Raw genomic sequence first — 15,739 nt, 5'->3', positions numbered from 1 at the left:
GGTAGACATTCCTAAGCTGTGATAACCAAAAATGTCTCCAGACATTGCCAATGTCCTCTAGGAGGCAAAACTGAAAATATGGCCATCTCAGGTGGGGCTGGTTTACTTGCATTTAGTAATCTTCCTAAGTTCTTCCAGTTGCTCTTCTAGGCTGCTTACATAGGTTCTGAGTTATTGCAGAGTATATGATCATCAGATCTGCTGCTGAGGCCGGTACTGTTAACCTGCTCTTACAGGGGGAAAATGAAGGTTCTGCAGGTTAAGTGAGTAGCCCAGGATCACATTTCAAAGTAAGTTTCAAAACTCCATTTAAGGCCAAGTGAATCTCAACGTGAACTCGGTATTGGTCCCTGGTAGACTTAAACCGCATAGTGATTTTTGCCCTCTGATCTCTGAATCCAAAGGGAGGGTCACCTCTAGGCCCTGGAACTGCAGGAGGCACACGCACTTGAGCCACAGCACTCTCTACCGCAGACGTGGCTCTGCTTTCTGGCCTGGTGTTTATTACTGGATTGCAAACCCTGCCTCCCTGATGAATGAGAAAGGCTTGACATGTTAGTCTTGGGTTGATGTAAAATGCAAATATTGTCACCTGGCTGCTGGGTTCTCCATCAACATCCTTTTTTTATTATTATTTTTTATTTTTATATTTTTTTATATGGAGTTTCACTCTTGTTGCCCAGGCTGGAGTGCAATGGCACAATCTTGGCTCACCGCAACCTCCGCCTCCCAGGTTCAAGCAATTCTCTTGCCTCAGCCTCCGAGTAGCCGGGATTACAGGCATGTGCCATCACGCCCGGCTAATTTTTGTGTATTGTTAGTAGAGACAGGGTTTCTCCATGTTGGTCAGACTGGTCTCGAACTCCCGACCTCAGGTGATCTGCCTGCCTCAGCCTCCCAAAGTGCTGGGATTACAGGTGTGAGCCACTGCGCCCGGCCCAACATCCCTGAGATTCATACAGTTTATAATCCATATCCGAACAGCTTGGTCCATCTATTCCGCAAATAAGAACTGACACCTGCTGTGTGTGCCCGGCCCTGTGTGGGACACTGAGAGTAACTCTAATAGCAGATGCTCACTGAGTGCCTACTGTATGCCTGGCTCTGAGCTAAGTGCTTTCTTTATAGGAACTAATTCATTGAAACCCCACAATGGCCTTTGGAGGTAGATGCTGTTACTGTTCCCATTTTACAGCAGAGGAAACTACAGCACAGAGAATAAAATGCCTGCCCAAGCTGGAAAGTGAGGAGTTAGGATTCCAGCCAGGCCTCGGGCTCCTGAGTCCACCTCTTACCTGCTGTTCCGCCTCCCACATGGAGATAAGTGGAGCCCTCACCCCTGCAGCTGACTTTAAGAGGGTTGGATGAGGCCTGAATGAAGGGCGGGCACCCATGCAGCCGGAACCAGAGGAGCTGCTGCTCTTACTGATCCTGCATCCAAGAAGGTGGAGATGGGAGGGTCTCAGAAGCAAACCCTTCTCTCTCCCCCTTGCTCCAAGACCACTGGTCTTGAAGTAAGTTTGTCACCGCCTTAATGTCCTTAATCATCCTAAGCCGTGAGGACAAAAGGCAGGAGTCATCCCCAAGACGTCCTGAGTCTTGAGCCCATGAGGGCTCTGCAGCCAGGCTCAGCCTCTCAAAGTGGGGACCCTGGGCACACAACAGGGCTTAAACCCATTACTCAGCAATGGACAGGGTGTATGGGACTGGAATACTGTGTAATTTCTTCTTTATATGGAAAATAATTCATTTAGGGTAAAAATGGGGCTACGTAATAAATATTCTAGAAAAAGCATATAATTTTAAAAGTTGGTAAATCAAGGGATAGTAGTGTGGTGGGTAGGGTAAGCAGTTGTATGAGTGTGACCTGTGAGGTGTGTCCTCAGACCCAGGGGGAAGAGGGACAAGGGGCCCCTGCCCTGGCACAGCAGCAGGCAGCCCACAGCCTCACCCTGGCACCCTGGCTCAGAGAGTGGCTTCTTAACAGGTACAGGATGGAGGAAACATGACAATTTCCCATAAAGTAATATCAGCCACCCTGTATCAGGCACTTACTGTGTCCCAGGTGCCAGCCAAGCTCACCACATCCATCTTCTTATTGCCCCTCAACAAAAGCCCGATCAAAAAGATATTCTTGGCCTGTAACAATCCCAGCACTTGGGAGGATGAGGCAGGCAAATCACTTGAAGTCGGGAGTTCGAGACCAGCCTGGGCAACATGGTGAAACCCCATCACTACTAAAAATACAAACATTAACCAGGCATGGTGGTGGGTGCCTGTGATCCCAGCTACTCGGGAGGCTGAGGCACAAGAATCACTTGAACCCTGGAGACGGAGATTGCAGTGAGCCAAGATCGTGCCACTGCATTCCAGCCTGGGTGAGAAAGTAAAACTCCATCTCAAAAAAAAAAAAAAAGATATTCTTATTCCCCTTTTGCAGATGAAGAAACTGAGGCTCAGAGAAGTTAAGAGACTTTCTGAAGCCATTCAGCTAGTAGGAACTCAGATCAAGATTTAAACCCAGGTCTGTTTGACAAAGGCTGAAGTTTCTGCCTCTGGGTGCCTTCACTTTGGTCTGGAGGGCAGCCCCCAAAGGACGGGGATTGACCATGATCTCTTCCCAAAGGTGTGGGCTCTCCCAGCAGGTACCAGGTCAACCCCGACCCACGCTCAGAGATGGAGCCATTACTGGGAACAGGCTGGTTCAACGCCTTACAACAGGAGGCTGTCCTGTCGCCCGCTCCTGATTTGGGGGATTTGGAAATGTGGGGAAGGTCAGGATTGTTATCACAACTTGTGGATGCAACTGGCATTTAGGGCCAAGTTCCCGGGGTGCTGCTGTCCTTTGATGCATGAGAGTGTTACATAATGAAGTATGGAACGCAACTGCTTTTGTATTGAGAAATGCTGGTGGGCGAAGGAGTCCCGTCGTGAATACACAGCCTGACTCTGAACATGCCCCTTGCTGAAGCAGGGGGACCAGTTGGCTCCAGGGGCTCCCACAGTATGTGGTTGTGTGTCTGGGATGGGCACCAGGGCTAATCCCGCAGTTCTGGGTGGCTGGCACACTTCTGCCCTCTGGTGGCAGAGCTGAGATCCCTGGGTCACCCTTCCCAATCCCCCATCTTTCCAAAGAACTGTTATCCCGTGAAACGTAACTTTTAGGTGTGCCTGTGGCCCGTGACCTAGGGCTGCCCCTGAGATTGTATGTATACCCCATGTGCATAGACTATAGGATTCCCAGCTGGCCAAACGGGATTGTCCTAAGACACCAAACTCCCTCAAGAGTAAGAGATTTGCCTTTAAAAGGCAGTCATAGTGGAATGAGCAGAAATGTTGGCATCAGATAATTTGGATTATAATCCAAGCTCCAGCACTCTCTAAACTGTGTGGCTTTGAGAAAGTTTCTTATCCACTCTACACCTGTTCTTTCCTCGTTTGCAAAATGCAGCATCATAGTGACAACCTCCTAGGACCATGGGGAGGATCAGCAATCACAAGTGCAAGCTCCTGCCATGATGCCTGCTGCTTAGGAGCAGGCCAGGGATGCTGGGTTCCCTTCCCTGCAGAGGTGGCGGGAGGAGCATCGCGCTCTGCCTCCAGGCGTGAGCACATCCAGACCATCTCAGACTGGGAGGAGCTCATTTCCAAGAGGGGAGCCCAGTGCTCTGTTTCCTGGGGTAGGAATCACCTGTTTCAGAATCACTGGGAGCGGAGAGTGTTGTTAAAAGTTCAGATTCCTAAGCCCCACCCCAGATCTCCTGCATGTGGGACTGAGGAAGCTGAAATTCCACAAGCTCTCTGGGACCTTGATGTTCCTTGAACTCTAAGAACCACTGTCCCGCTGTGACTCTCAAGTCTCCACATGGCCATGTTGCTGTTGGGCTGTTTGAAGTCCATTTGGCCTTGGGCTTTGAAGGTCTCTCCTTGTGAGGAGGAACAGGTACCCTGAAGCTGACCCTCAGATCTCTGAGCTGGAAAGGACCTCCAGAGACCAACTCCTTTGGTCCTTCTGGCAGGGTCCAAAAGTCTGGGCCTGGACACTGGACTAGAATCTGCACAGCTCTCAGGAGCAACAGGGGGATGTCGCAGCACCCACTGATCATGGGCTGACCCAGATTTAGAAGGAGGCCATGAGGAAGGAGCTCAGGCTGGAAGCATGGGCAGGCTTGGGAGAGAGGTGTGTGACTGGAAGATAGTGTTCTGCTAGCTCGTGGCCCTGCTTCCCATGTCATGGTGTCATGGTGCGGGGAAGGGGTGGCGGTCAGGTGCATAGCCTCTGCAGCCAGGCTGCCACTTTACTATTCACTGGCTGGGTGAACCTGGGCCCCTGGCCTAAGCTGTCTGCACCTCACTTTCCTTTTTGAGAAGATGGACTTTCTATAGTACCTGCCACTTCAGAGGCTCATAAGGATTCAGTAAGCTACTACATGCAGAAAGTATAGTGCAGAATCTGATCTAGATGAGTAGGTGATAAATGAAGCTTCCAGATTAATAGGATTATTGATCATAGGATGTTTCTGCTGAAAGGGGATACACATCTCATCCAGCAGAACTGTCCCTCACGTTTGGATCTTTCCCAACAGAGTTCCACTAGCTCAGTCATACATTCATTTCTACAAATATTCCATTCTTCTTGCATACAAAGATTATTAAACCTCTGCTTTGTTTTTGGCATGGGCCGAGGTACTAGGGATGCACAGTGGATTTGGAGCTTATATTTTATATTCTAGAAGAAGAGGAGACAAACAAGTAGGCAAATTATATATATATATTTGTTTTAAATGGTGATAAGAAGAAATGGCTGGTCATGGTGGCTCATGCCTTTAATCCCACCACCCACTTTGGGAGGCAAATGTGGGTGGATTGCTGGAGAGATATATGTATAAATTATCTGAGCATGGAAGCACATGCCTGTAGTCCCAACTACTCAGTAGGCTGAGATGGGGGATCACTTGAGCCCGGGAGGCTGAGGCTGCAGTGAGCCAAGATCATACCACTGCACTCCAGCCTGGGTGACAGTGAGACCCTGTCTCAAAAAAAAAAAAAGAAAAAAGAAAGAAAGAAAAAGATAAGAAATAACTCATGGTAAAAGACTAGGAAGCAGTGGACTGGGTCAGGGAGGGCTTTTCCGAGAAGCTGAAATTTGAGGAAGGAACTGAGTGTTCCAGGCATGGTCAAGCCTCTGACATTTGTGGCATGTGCCTGTAGTCCCAGCTACTTGGGAGGCCAAGGTGGGAGGATTGCTTAAGGCTGGGAGTTTGAGACCAGCCTGGGCAACACAGCAAGATCCCCATCTCTTAAAACAGAAAAAAAAAAGACTATGACATTTAAGAATAATTCACCACTGGCCGGGCATGGTGGCTCAAGCCTGTAATCCCAGTACTTTGGGAGGCCGAGACGGGCGGATCACGAGGTCAGGAGATTGAGACCATCCTGGCTAACACGGTGAAACCCCATCTCTACTAAAAAATACAAAAAATTAGCCGGGCGTGGTGGTGGGCGCCTGTAGTCCCAGCTACTCGGGAGGCTGAGGCAGGAGAATGGCGTAAACCCGGGAGGCGGAGCTTGCAGTGAGCTGAGATCTGGCCACTGCACTCCAGCCTGGACGACAGAGCGAGACTCTGTCTCAAAAAAAAAAAAAAAAAAAAGAATAATTCACCACTGTAAGAGAAGACCCCACTGAGAGGAGGAGAGAGGCCTTAACCCATCAATCCACTCTCCTCTAGTCCCCTGGGGGAGCAGGACTCAGAGGGTACTAGAGAGGGAGAGGGAGTCTCAGGTGGAGGTGGGAGGCAGGGAAAGGTCTTTTGTGCTGCCTGGGGCAGGTGGCCACAGCAAAGAACCCTGGCAGGCGAGAGAGAACTTTGGTCAGCTAATCACTCAACACATCTTAACTGTGCACCTACTAACTGCCGGGCATTGTCCCAGGCAGTGGGAGAACAGCAAGGAACAAAGCAAAGGTCCCTGCCCTTGTGGGACAGGCATTCTGATGAGGAAAGGCAGACAATAAACCTATACAGGGAAATGGGGTAATGGAGATGGGGTGACTAGGGGCTGAGCTGTTCTAATTCAGGAGCCGCTGGCTGCTCTGAGGAGGTGATATTTAAGTGGAGACCTGACTGATGGGAAAGGGCAGCCAAGCAGAGATCTGGGGCAGGAGCTTCCCAGATATCAAAAACAGCAAGTGCAAAGGCCCCGAAGCAGCCATGAGCTTGGCTTCTTGAGCTGCTGGTGCCTGAAGCAGGGCCGGGTAGAAGGTGAGGTGGGAGAGGGTGGCAGGAAGGGGCTGGATAATGTGCAGTCTTGCAGACCATGGAAAGAAATGTAGACTTTATTCTAAGTGCACTGGGGAGCGGTCAGAGAGCTGTAAGCCAGGGAGAGAACACGACAGGATCGATGACTTTAAAGAAGCTCAGTGGCTGCCGTTTGGCAAATGGAGTGCAGAGGCAAGAGTGGAAGATAAGAAAGTGGTGAGGCGGCTGGTGGTTGGAGAGCGATGGCTGTGGTGGTGGCAGTGGAGATGGAGTGAAGTGGTCAGACTCAGGATCTATGTTTTGCAGGTGTAGCAGTCAGCATCAGCTGGTGGGGTGGATGTCGGGACAGGGAAACAAGAAGTAAGAACAATGCCCAGGCTTGTGGTCTGAGCCCCAGGGTGGATGGAGCACTTTTTTATTATTATTTTTATTTTATTTTGTTTTTGAGACGGAGCCTCCCTCTGTTGCCCAGGCTGGAGTACAGTGGCATGATCTTGGCTCACTGTAACCTCTGCCTCCCAGGTTCAAGCAATTCTCCTGCCTCAGTCTCCCGAGTAGCTGGGATTACAAATGTGCGCCACCACACCCGGCTAATTTTTGCATTTTTTATTCGAGAAGGAGTTTCACCATATTGGCCATGCTGGTCTTGAACTCCTGACCTCAAGTGATTGGCCCGCCTCGGCCTCCCAAAGTGCTGGAATTCTAGGCACAGGCGTGAGCCACCGCGCCTGGCATATGGGGCACCTTTTATTGGGACTGGCTCTCAAGGAGCAAGTTGGCCCCCTGGCATGTTGGCAGTAGAGCCTGGGCCAGAGAATGTCAGTATCCTGGGTAGCCCAGGACTCTGCCCCTCCCTACTGCCTTCTAGACAAGGAGATTCGCTCCTAGAGCTTCCAGAAGGAACATGCCTTGAACTACGAACCAGCATCCCAGCCACCAAGTCCTTGAAATGACCTGTACACAAGGCTAAGATACAAAGCCCCGTGCCTGAGATTACCACAGGAGTGTTAATCACACGTGCACCCGGCAGCCTGCATGCTAGAAGGTGAATCACTGCAGCCTTGACCAGTGGAGTATGTATTAGCAACTAATTATCATTGCCACCAATTAATCATCAGAGCCAAAGCTTGGTTTCTACAACCCGATTATCACGTGGGCACAGTAGTCTTTGTTCCTATGGGGAAAGCAAGGAACTCCTTTTTTCCGTGAAGTTTGCTGAACCTAATAACCCCAAGCCACAGCACGTGGTGTCTGTCTCCAGCACGTAGACAGCTCCTCATCCCGGGAGACAGCAGGGCAGCCCCGAGAGACCCTGTTCCACTCTGGGGACCCTGGGTCAAGGAAGGAACTGATTTCTTTTGTAGAAGCTGAAACCTCAAACTTCAAGACTTCAGAGACTGCATCATGGTAAACGGGAAAAGAGGGTCCCCTATACCAGAACTCAGGAAACTCTATTTTTGGCAAGCTTCTCAGGTCATGCTGATAGGCAGCTGGACTGGGGAATTAGCGTTTTAGACAATTCGTGTCTTCACAGGGCCAGGGCACACGGGAAGGTGAGTGCGGAGTAGCTGAATGCCAGGTCCTTGTGACTTTCTCTGTCAAAAAGATTCAATTTGGAAGCCTGTCATAGTACTTGAGTCACAGAGAATTTGACCTAAAAATCAGAAGAGTTTATTCATTGGTTCATTCACTGTGTAAACATTTTTTGAGTTCTTACTAAGTGTCACACCCCAGGTAGGTACAGGGGTTGGAAAAACAGATGACTAAGCTTACAGTCTACTAAGATATGACGAGTACAATCAAATGGGGGAAGATACTGAGAGAGAGGCCTGTATAAGTGATCAGAGACCCCCAAAAGAAGGAATTATGCAGAGAGGGTTCAGAGAGGAGGTGATGGTTGAGCCAGGTCAAGGGTTAAGTGATAGAATAATGGCCCCTAAAGATGTTCACATCCAAATCCCTGGCAACTGAATATGTTACCCTACATGGCAAAAGGGACTTTGCAGGTGTGATTACATTAAGCATCTTGGGATGGGGAGACGATCCTGGGCTTTCCAGATAGGCCTAATGCAATCACAAGGTCTTTGTAAGAGGAAAACAGGAGGATCTAAGTCAGAGCAGGAGATGTGACCATGGGAGCAGAGGCTGGAGTGATTGGAGGGAGGGGCCACAAGCCAAGGAAAACAGGCTGGGAAAAGCAAGAAAACAGATTCTCTCCTTGCTAACACTGTGATTTTAGAATATCTGGCCTTCAGAACCATAAGATACTAAATTTGAATTGTCAGCCAGGCGCAGTGGCTCACGCCTCAGCCTCCCAAGTTTCTGGAAATTGCAGGCGCCCCCCACCACGCCTGGCTAATTTTTGTATTTTTAGTAGAGATGGGGTTTCACCATGTTGGCCAGGCTGGTCTCGAACTCCTGGCTTCAAGTGATCTGCCTACCTCAGCGTCCCAAAGTGCTAGGATTACAGGCACCCGGCCTCCTTCATTTTTTTTTTTCCTGTGCGGTATTTGTTTTTTGTTTTGTTTCTTAGTTGGGACCTCATGACATGTTATCCAGTCCATCTTCTATGCATTAAAAATTTTGTTTCATTGTATAAGCATTTATTTTCCTTTTTCTTTATTTATATATCCAAACAGAACTGCCTCTTTTTTATTTTATTTTATTTTATTTTATTTTATTTTATTTTTTTTGAGACGGAGTCTGGCTCTGTCGCCCAGGCTGGAGTGCAGTGGCCGGATCTCAGCTCACTGCAAGCTCCGCCTCCTGGGTTTACGCCATTCTCCTGCCTCAGCCTCCCGAGTAGCTGGGACTACAGGCGCCCGCCACCTCGCCCGGCTAGTTTTTTGTATTTTTTAGTAGAGACGGGGTTTCACCGTGTTAGCCAGGATGGTCTCGATCTCCTGACCTCGTGATCCGCCCGTCTCGGCCTCCCAAAGTGCTGGGATTACAGGCTTGAGCCACCGCGCCCGGCCTTTTTTATTTTTATTTTTTTAAATTATTGAGATGGGATCTTGCTATGTTGCCCAGGCTGATCTGGAGCTCCTGAGCTCAAGTGATCCTCCCATGTCAGCTCCCAAAGTGCCTGGGATTATAGACATGTACCACCACTTAGCCATAAATTCTCTTAGCCATAAATTCTTCTGGGTAAGAACTTATTTTTGAAAGTTATGACATACTTTTCTTGGGAATCATTTTTTATGGCCCCATGGTTTTCAGCTGGATAGGTGTGGTTTATAACGAATTTCCTGATGTTGGAAATCTCCAGGTTGTTTCCAATTTCATATTATAAATACAGCATAGTGCCTTTATTTACTACAAATCGTCTGCATTTACGGTTGTTTTCTTAAGATTAAAATTCCAGAAATGGAATTCCTGGGGCAAAGGGGATGTATTTTTTTTAAGTTTTTGATATGTGTTGTCCAGTTGCCCTCCAGAACGTTTATAGCAGTGCATACTTCCACCAGCAATGTCTTTGAGCACCCATTGAGCACCCATTTTTATCATCTCCTTCACAGCTGTGAAATTTTAAAAACTGATCTTTGCTCATTTGACTGGTGAGAAATACCACCTTCCTTTTTTCTTTTTTGAGACAGGGTCTCACTCTGTCACCCAGGCTGGAGTGCAGTGGCATGATCACGGCTCACTGCAGCCTCGACCTCCTAGGCTCAAGAGATCCTCCTGCGTCAGCCCCCTGAGTAGCTAGGACCACAGGCACTCACCACAATGCCTGGCTAATTTTTGTATTTTTTTGTAGAGGTGGGGGGCGGTCTCACTATGTTGCCCCGGCTGGTCTTGAACTCCTGGACTCAAGCGATCTGCCTGTCTCAGCCTCCCAAAGTGCGGGGATTACAGGAGTGAGCCACTGCACCCAGTCCCACCTTGCTTTTGCTGAATATTTTAATAGTTGTGTAGTATTCTGTCCAGGCAACTGTGTCATTTTCTTTCATTGACTGGCTCCCATGGAGTTGTACATTTAGGCTGTTTCCAGTGTGGGTTTTATCAGTTACACTGCTAACATCACTGTTCTTAAAACCTAAACTGATTCTTTTCCGCTGTTGTTTCTGTCTTTCGAGGGCACTATGATGCCCGGGCCAGAGTCCTTGTGTGCCACATGACCTCCCTGCTCCAGGTGCCCTTGGAGGAGCTGGATGTCCTTGAAGAGACGTTCCTGGAGAGCCTGAAGGGAATCAAAGAGGAGGAATCTGAGTAAGAGAGCCCTGCGACCCCCATCAGGATCCAAGGATCTCCACTTCAGTGTACTTTGCAGATAACAGAGTCCCCTTCTCCCTTTAAGAGATGGTATAGTGAGGTAAAAGGAGCCCTGGACAGAGTCCCAGCTATAGCCCTGACTTGCTGGGTGGCCTTAGCAAACTACTTGCCCTCTCTGGGCCTCTGACTTCATTTGCAAGAAGAAAAGATGAAATGGGCCAGACACGGTGGCTTACGCCTGTAATCCCAGCACTCTGGTACACTGAGGCAGGCGGATCACTTGAGGTCAGGAGTTCGAGACCAGCCTGGCCAGCATGATAAAACCCCATCTCTACTAAAAATACAAAAATTAGCCGGGCATGGTGGCATGCACCTGTAATCCCAGCTACTCGGGAGGCTGAGCCAGGAGAATCACTTGAACCAGGGAGGCGGAGGTTGCAGTGAGCCAAGACTGTGCCACTGCACTCCAGTATGGGTGACAGAGTGAGACTCTTGTCTCAAAAAAAAAAAGAAAAGATGAAATGAATGATTGCTAAGGGCCTTGAATCTGTGACTTTAACATCCTGAGGCCCTGACACCCTGTTCCACCTCAGGCTCTTGTGACACCTGGTTCAAGGGCACAGTTGACCTAGATTCAGTTCCTTTTCTGATACCTGTCCACTGCTTGACATTGGGCGGGTGGCCTTGCTTTTCTAAGCTGCAATATTCTTATCTATGAAACAGGAATATGGATAGTGCCCTCCCAGGATCACTGGGAAGAATGAATGTCTGCACATTATAAAATGCCTGACCCAGGGCTGGCACACAGCAAGTACTCGGTAGATGTGAGTCCTCCCCTCCCTGACATGTCCCAGACCCATCAGTTGTAGAGTTGCTTTGCTGTCTATATATGGTCAAGAGTGTGTAGAAGGAAATAATCCTGGTAACTTGGCCAGAGCTCAGCTCTCTGCAGACACTTTACACAGGATCTAATCCCAGAGCAATAAATCGATTTCAGTCACAGCCTAATCATAGGCTCCTGGCACCAGGCACGTCTCCCAGCTCTGGGTTTTGTTTCAGTTGCGGTGGTGTTCTTTGACCAGCCAGGTTACACCAGGTCAGCCCGCCTGAGAATTTAATCCTAAAGCCAAATTGACACCCAGAGCCACCCTCATGCCACAGTTAGTAGAGCAAAGACAAGGGGTATTTCCTTGAGAAAGGGGGAAACTTGGTTTGTTGAAATAACCTGTAGACATAATAGCTTTGACCCCTAGAGTTGGGTCAGTATAGAAATACCTGGATCCATGCCAATTACCATAATCATGAGGGCATCCTAGGTTCTTTGGATATGTCGGGAATTTATAGGATCTTATATGCCTTGAAATTAAAGGAACCTCTCAGTTATTATTTGGAAATCTTATTATCAGAGAGAAATGTATTACCCGGAGTGATTTGTTCTGATAATACCAGTAATGCCCGGTCAAGGAAGATATAAACCAGAAGGTCTAACACAGGCCAGTTCTGCCACTTACCAGCCACATGAGCTTGGGCATTATTTAACTTCTCTGAGCTTCAACTTCCTCACCTGTAAAATGGGTATAATAGTAGCGCCCTCCTCACAGGGTTCTTGTGAGGCCTAAATGAGTTCATATATATGTGAAGTGTTTCAGGTGAGCCTGGGACAGAGTAACTAGTTCATAAATATTATTTGTTGTTGTTAATAATACTGTTCTAATTGTGTTATTACAGACCCTTTTATAGACTATTATAGATCCTATTGCAGTCTATGTGTAGACCCTTTCCCCGGAAAAAGGCTTCACACATGTAATTGTTGATGCAATGTTAGGGACTTTGGAGACCTCTCAGATTCTGTGGTCTCTGGAAGGATCTGAGACCCAGGGAAGCCATAGCAACTGTTCAGCCAGGAGACCTGGCTCTCGGTTTGATTCTGCTTCTAACCCTCTGTGTGGCCTTGGGCATGTGGCTTTCCCTCCGTGGACACCAGCACACATTTTCGTTGTTTACCTAAACAATTAAGGGATTGAATGATACGTAGATTTCTTTTGACTGTAAGGTTTTGTGTTTCTGGGAGGTGAGTTCGTTACTAGGCCCACCAAGGTGACTCTTTGCAGCTGAGGTCTAGAGTGTGACGTCCCACCCGTCCCACCCCTCTGCTCCTGGGTCCCCGTCTGAGCCCTAAGGCCACCCAGCTTCCCTCACTTGTTTAGTGACTTCACCTCTCCTCTCTGTGCCTCGTTTCTTCATCTCTTACATGAGGATAATGGTAGTATCGCCGTCATGGCGTTGTTGAGAGGATTAAATTACTTAACACATATCAAAAGCTGGGACCCGTGCTTGGCACTTAGTAGAGTCTCAGCAGATGTGAGCTAATGAGCTGCTGGGGTTGATACTGCTCACATAGGCCAGCTGCAATGGCTCACGTCGTAATCCCAGCACTTTGGGAGGCTGAGGCGGGTGGATCACCAGAGGTCAGGAGTTCGAGACCAGCCTGACCGACATGGTGAAACCCCGTCTCTACTAAAAATACAAAAATTAGCTGGGTGTGATGGCACATGCCTGTAATCCCAGCTACTCGGGAGGCTGAGGCAGAAGAATCACTTGAACCCAGGAGACGGAGGTTGCAGTGAGCCAAGATCATGCCATTATACTCCAGCCTGGGCAACAAGAGTGAAACTCCATCTCATAAAAAGAAAAAAATTACAGTTAAAAATAAATAAATTAGTAAAGATACTGCTCACATCATAAGAACGTTGCCAGCATCAGATTTTTCTTGAATGCCTACTAGATGTAGGCACAAGATGCCATCTCTCTCGATCCTCATAACAGCCCCCTAAGTGTTTCACAAATAAAGAAAGAAAGTCAGAGGGGTGGCACAACTCAGCCTAGGTCACATGACTGGTCAGCAGCATCTGATTCAACCACCGTGTCCAGTCTGAATGGCTCTCACTGTGTCCCTCAAGACCTGGCTGGCAGTGGCAGGGTTTCTCCTTTATTCTGAAGAAAACAAGAAAGATAATGATTTTATGGGGCCATCCAGGCCTTTACTAGGAACGCGTGTGTAGACCTCTCAGTGATAAGCTATCTCTATCTGTCAGCACAAAAAAAAAAAGTGATTTAAAAACAGAAGGTGTGGTGAGGATAAGGACAGGAAACACCCTCTCATGGGAGATAAGATGACAGAAAGACTGATGTGTGGTTCTGTGAGACAGAAAATGCGGGCGTCCTTCAGCCTGGGATTTGGCCCACATCTGCTTGTGGTTTCAGCCTTTGTCTTTGGGCAGCTCACATGGAAACGGCAACTCAGGTTCGCGTCTTTCTTTTCAACGTGACCGTTGAATGTCTCATCAGCAGGCAGTCGGTGATGAGAGCAAGGCTGTCATTCGGATTTCGTGGTGTTCTCTGAGTGTTAGCGTTGTAAATGTGACTCAGAGCAAACATCTCCCCTTTGCTTTCAGTGTTGAGATTCAATCAGACAATTGAAGTAATTGTAAGAGTGTAGTGCTGCAATAACGAACGATGCCTGAGAAAGCTATTTTATGTACAAAACAATTTTTTTTTCTTTTGAGACCAAGTCTCACTCTGTTGCCCAGGCTGGAGCGCAGTGGCACAATCTCGGCTCACTGCAAGCTCCGCCTCCTGAGTTCACGCTGTTCTCCTGCTTCAGCCTCCTGAGCAGCTGAGACTACAGATGCCCGCCACCACGCCCGGCTAATTTTTTGTATTTTTAGTGGAGACGGGGTTTCACTGTGTTAGCCAGAATGGTCTCGATCTCCTGACCTCATGATCCGCCTGCCTCGGCTTCCCAAAGTGCTGGGACCACAGGTGCGAGCAACCGTGCCTGGCCCCCAAAACAATTATTAAGAACATGCAAATACTTAAACAGGGACATAGATTTGCCATTCAGCTGAATGTTAGGAGAGAGTGCCTTAGCCAAGTAACTTTAGGAAAAAATATCTTCTTTTCAAATCAACACATGCTTATAAACTTTTTGTCAGGGAGATGGAGGAGACAGAGTCTTACTCTGTCACCCAGACTGGAGTGCAGTGGCATGATCACTGCAGCAGTGGCTCACTGCAGCCTTGACCTCGCAGGCTCAAGCGATCCTCCCACCTCAGCCTTCCAAGTAGGGTGGACCACAGGCATGCACCACCATGCCCGGCTAATTTTTTTATTTTTATAGGGACAGGATTTCACCCTGTTGCCCAGGCTGGTGTGGAACTCCTGGGCTCAAGGGATCCTCCCACCACAGCCTCCCAAAGTGCTAGGATTACGGGCAAGAGCCACCATGCCCAGCCTATATATTTGTATTTAGCCAACATGTCCTTCCTGTACCTCTCTGGTTTTCAGAGATGTGGACAGTGAGTTGGAGAGTATATCACCACAACAAGGTGGTCACCTCCAATCCTTGTTGGAATAATTAGGCTCTTTACAAGAAAGATTTCCTGAGTACCCTCCAGTTTGCAAGACCAGGGCAAGCTGCTGAGGGTGGGGAGTTGGAAATGGCTTGGTCCATGCTGTGAGAGCTTAGCTCAGCAATTTTCAAACTTGAGTTACAGCAGAATCCCTGGAGGAGGAGCTTGTTACCGATACAGAATCTTTATCCTTAGACCCAGAGATTCGGCCCCAGGAAGCTATGTTTTTAACAGGCACCCCCTGGTGATTCTGATGCCCACCCTCTGCAAATCACTGGTGTAGAATTCCAGGATAATGTGGCACAGAGTCTAGGGGGCCCAGAGTCAGGGCATCTCAGCAACCTTGGGGTTTTGGCCAGTCTTTCCGGAGGATGTGTCCCACCTCGGCTGACTCCTGAAAGTTGAGTAATGTTGAAGTAGTCACAGGAAGGCGGGGAGGTCCTTGATGGCCAGGGACCAGAAGGTGACTGGAGGCAGCTCAGTATTTCCCAAGGGTGATGTGTCAGTGAGGAAGTGATTAGTGTTGAAGCTAGAGGGGGAGAGAAGGGTCAGGACACAGAGGGCGTAAGTGTCACAGTGGGGAGAGATGACAGTGTCCTGAAGGCAACCAGGCAGGCAAGGAGGGAAGAGGAGAGAGAGGCAGGTAGTCATGGTTAGATTTTTCTATTAATACTTGGCATTGGCCACTGCAGTGTGCCATCTCATCATCTGTCCATCGGTCGTTTGATAGTTACATTTCCTAAGCGAGAAAATCAATACTCAGAAAAATTAGATGATCCAGCAAGTTCATGGCAGAGCTGAGCTCAAACACCTCTTCTCCAGATTTCCAGACTATTTCCAGGCCGTGTTTGTTGAATC

The 15,739-nt window shown here is 48.4% G+C and overlaps 1 protein-coding gene across 6 annotated transcripts in view; it reads left to right on the top strand.

Annotated features, from left to right (window-relative positions):
* Positions 1–15,739, top strand: part of TMCO4 (transmembrane and coiled-coil domains 4) — a 122,440-nt gene that overhangs the window by 38,317 nt on the left and 68,384 nt on the right. For all 6 annotated transcript variants that reach the window (XM_021936768.2, XM_021936757.2, XM_031664922.1 and 3 more), the window contains exon 6: positions 10,334–10,466. In XM_021936768.2, coding sequence (XP_021792460.2) covers positions 10,334–10,466 — 133 coding nt within the window. The remainder of the gene's footprint in view (positions 1–10,333; positions 10,467–15,739) is intronic.

This window comes from Papio anubis, chromosome 1 (assembly GCF_008728515.1).
Source record: "Papio anubis isolate 15944 chromosome 1, Panubis1.0, whole genome shotgun sequence".
Taxonomy (NCBI): domain Eukaryota; kingdom Metazoa; phylum Chordata; class Mammalia; order Primates; family Cercopithecidae; genus Papio; species Papio anubis.
Note: the sequence above shows the minus strand (reverse complement) of the source record. Positions and strands in the feature narration are given on the sequence as shown.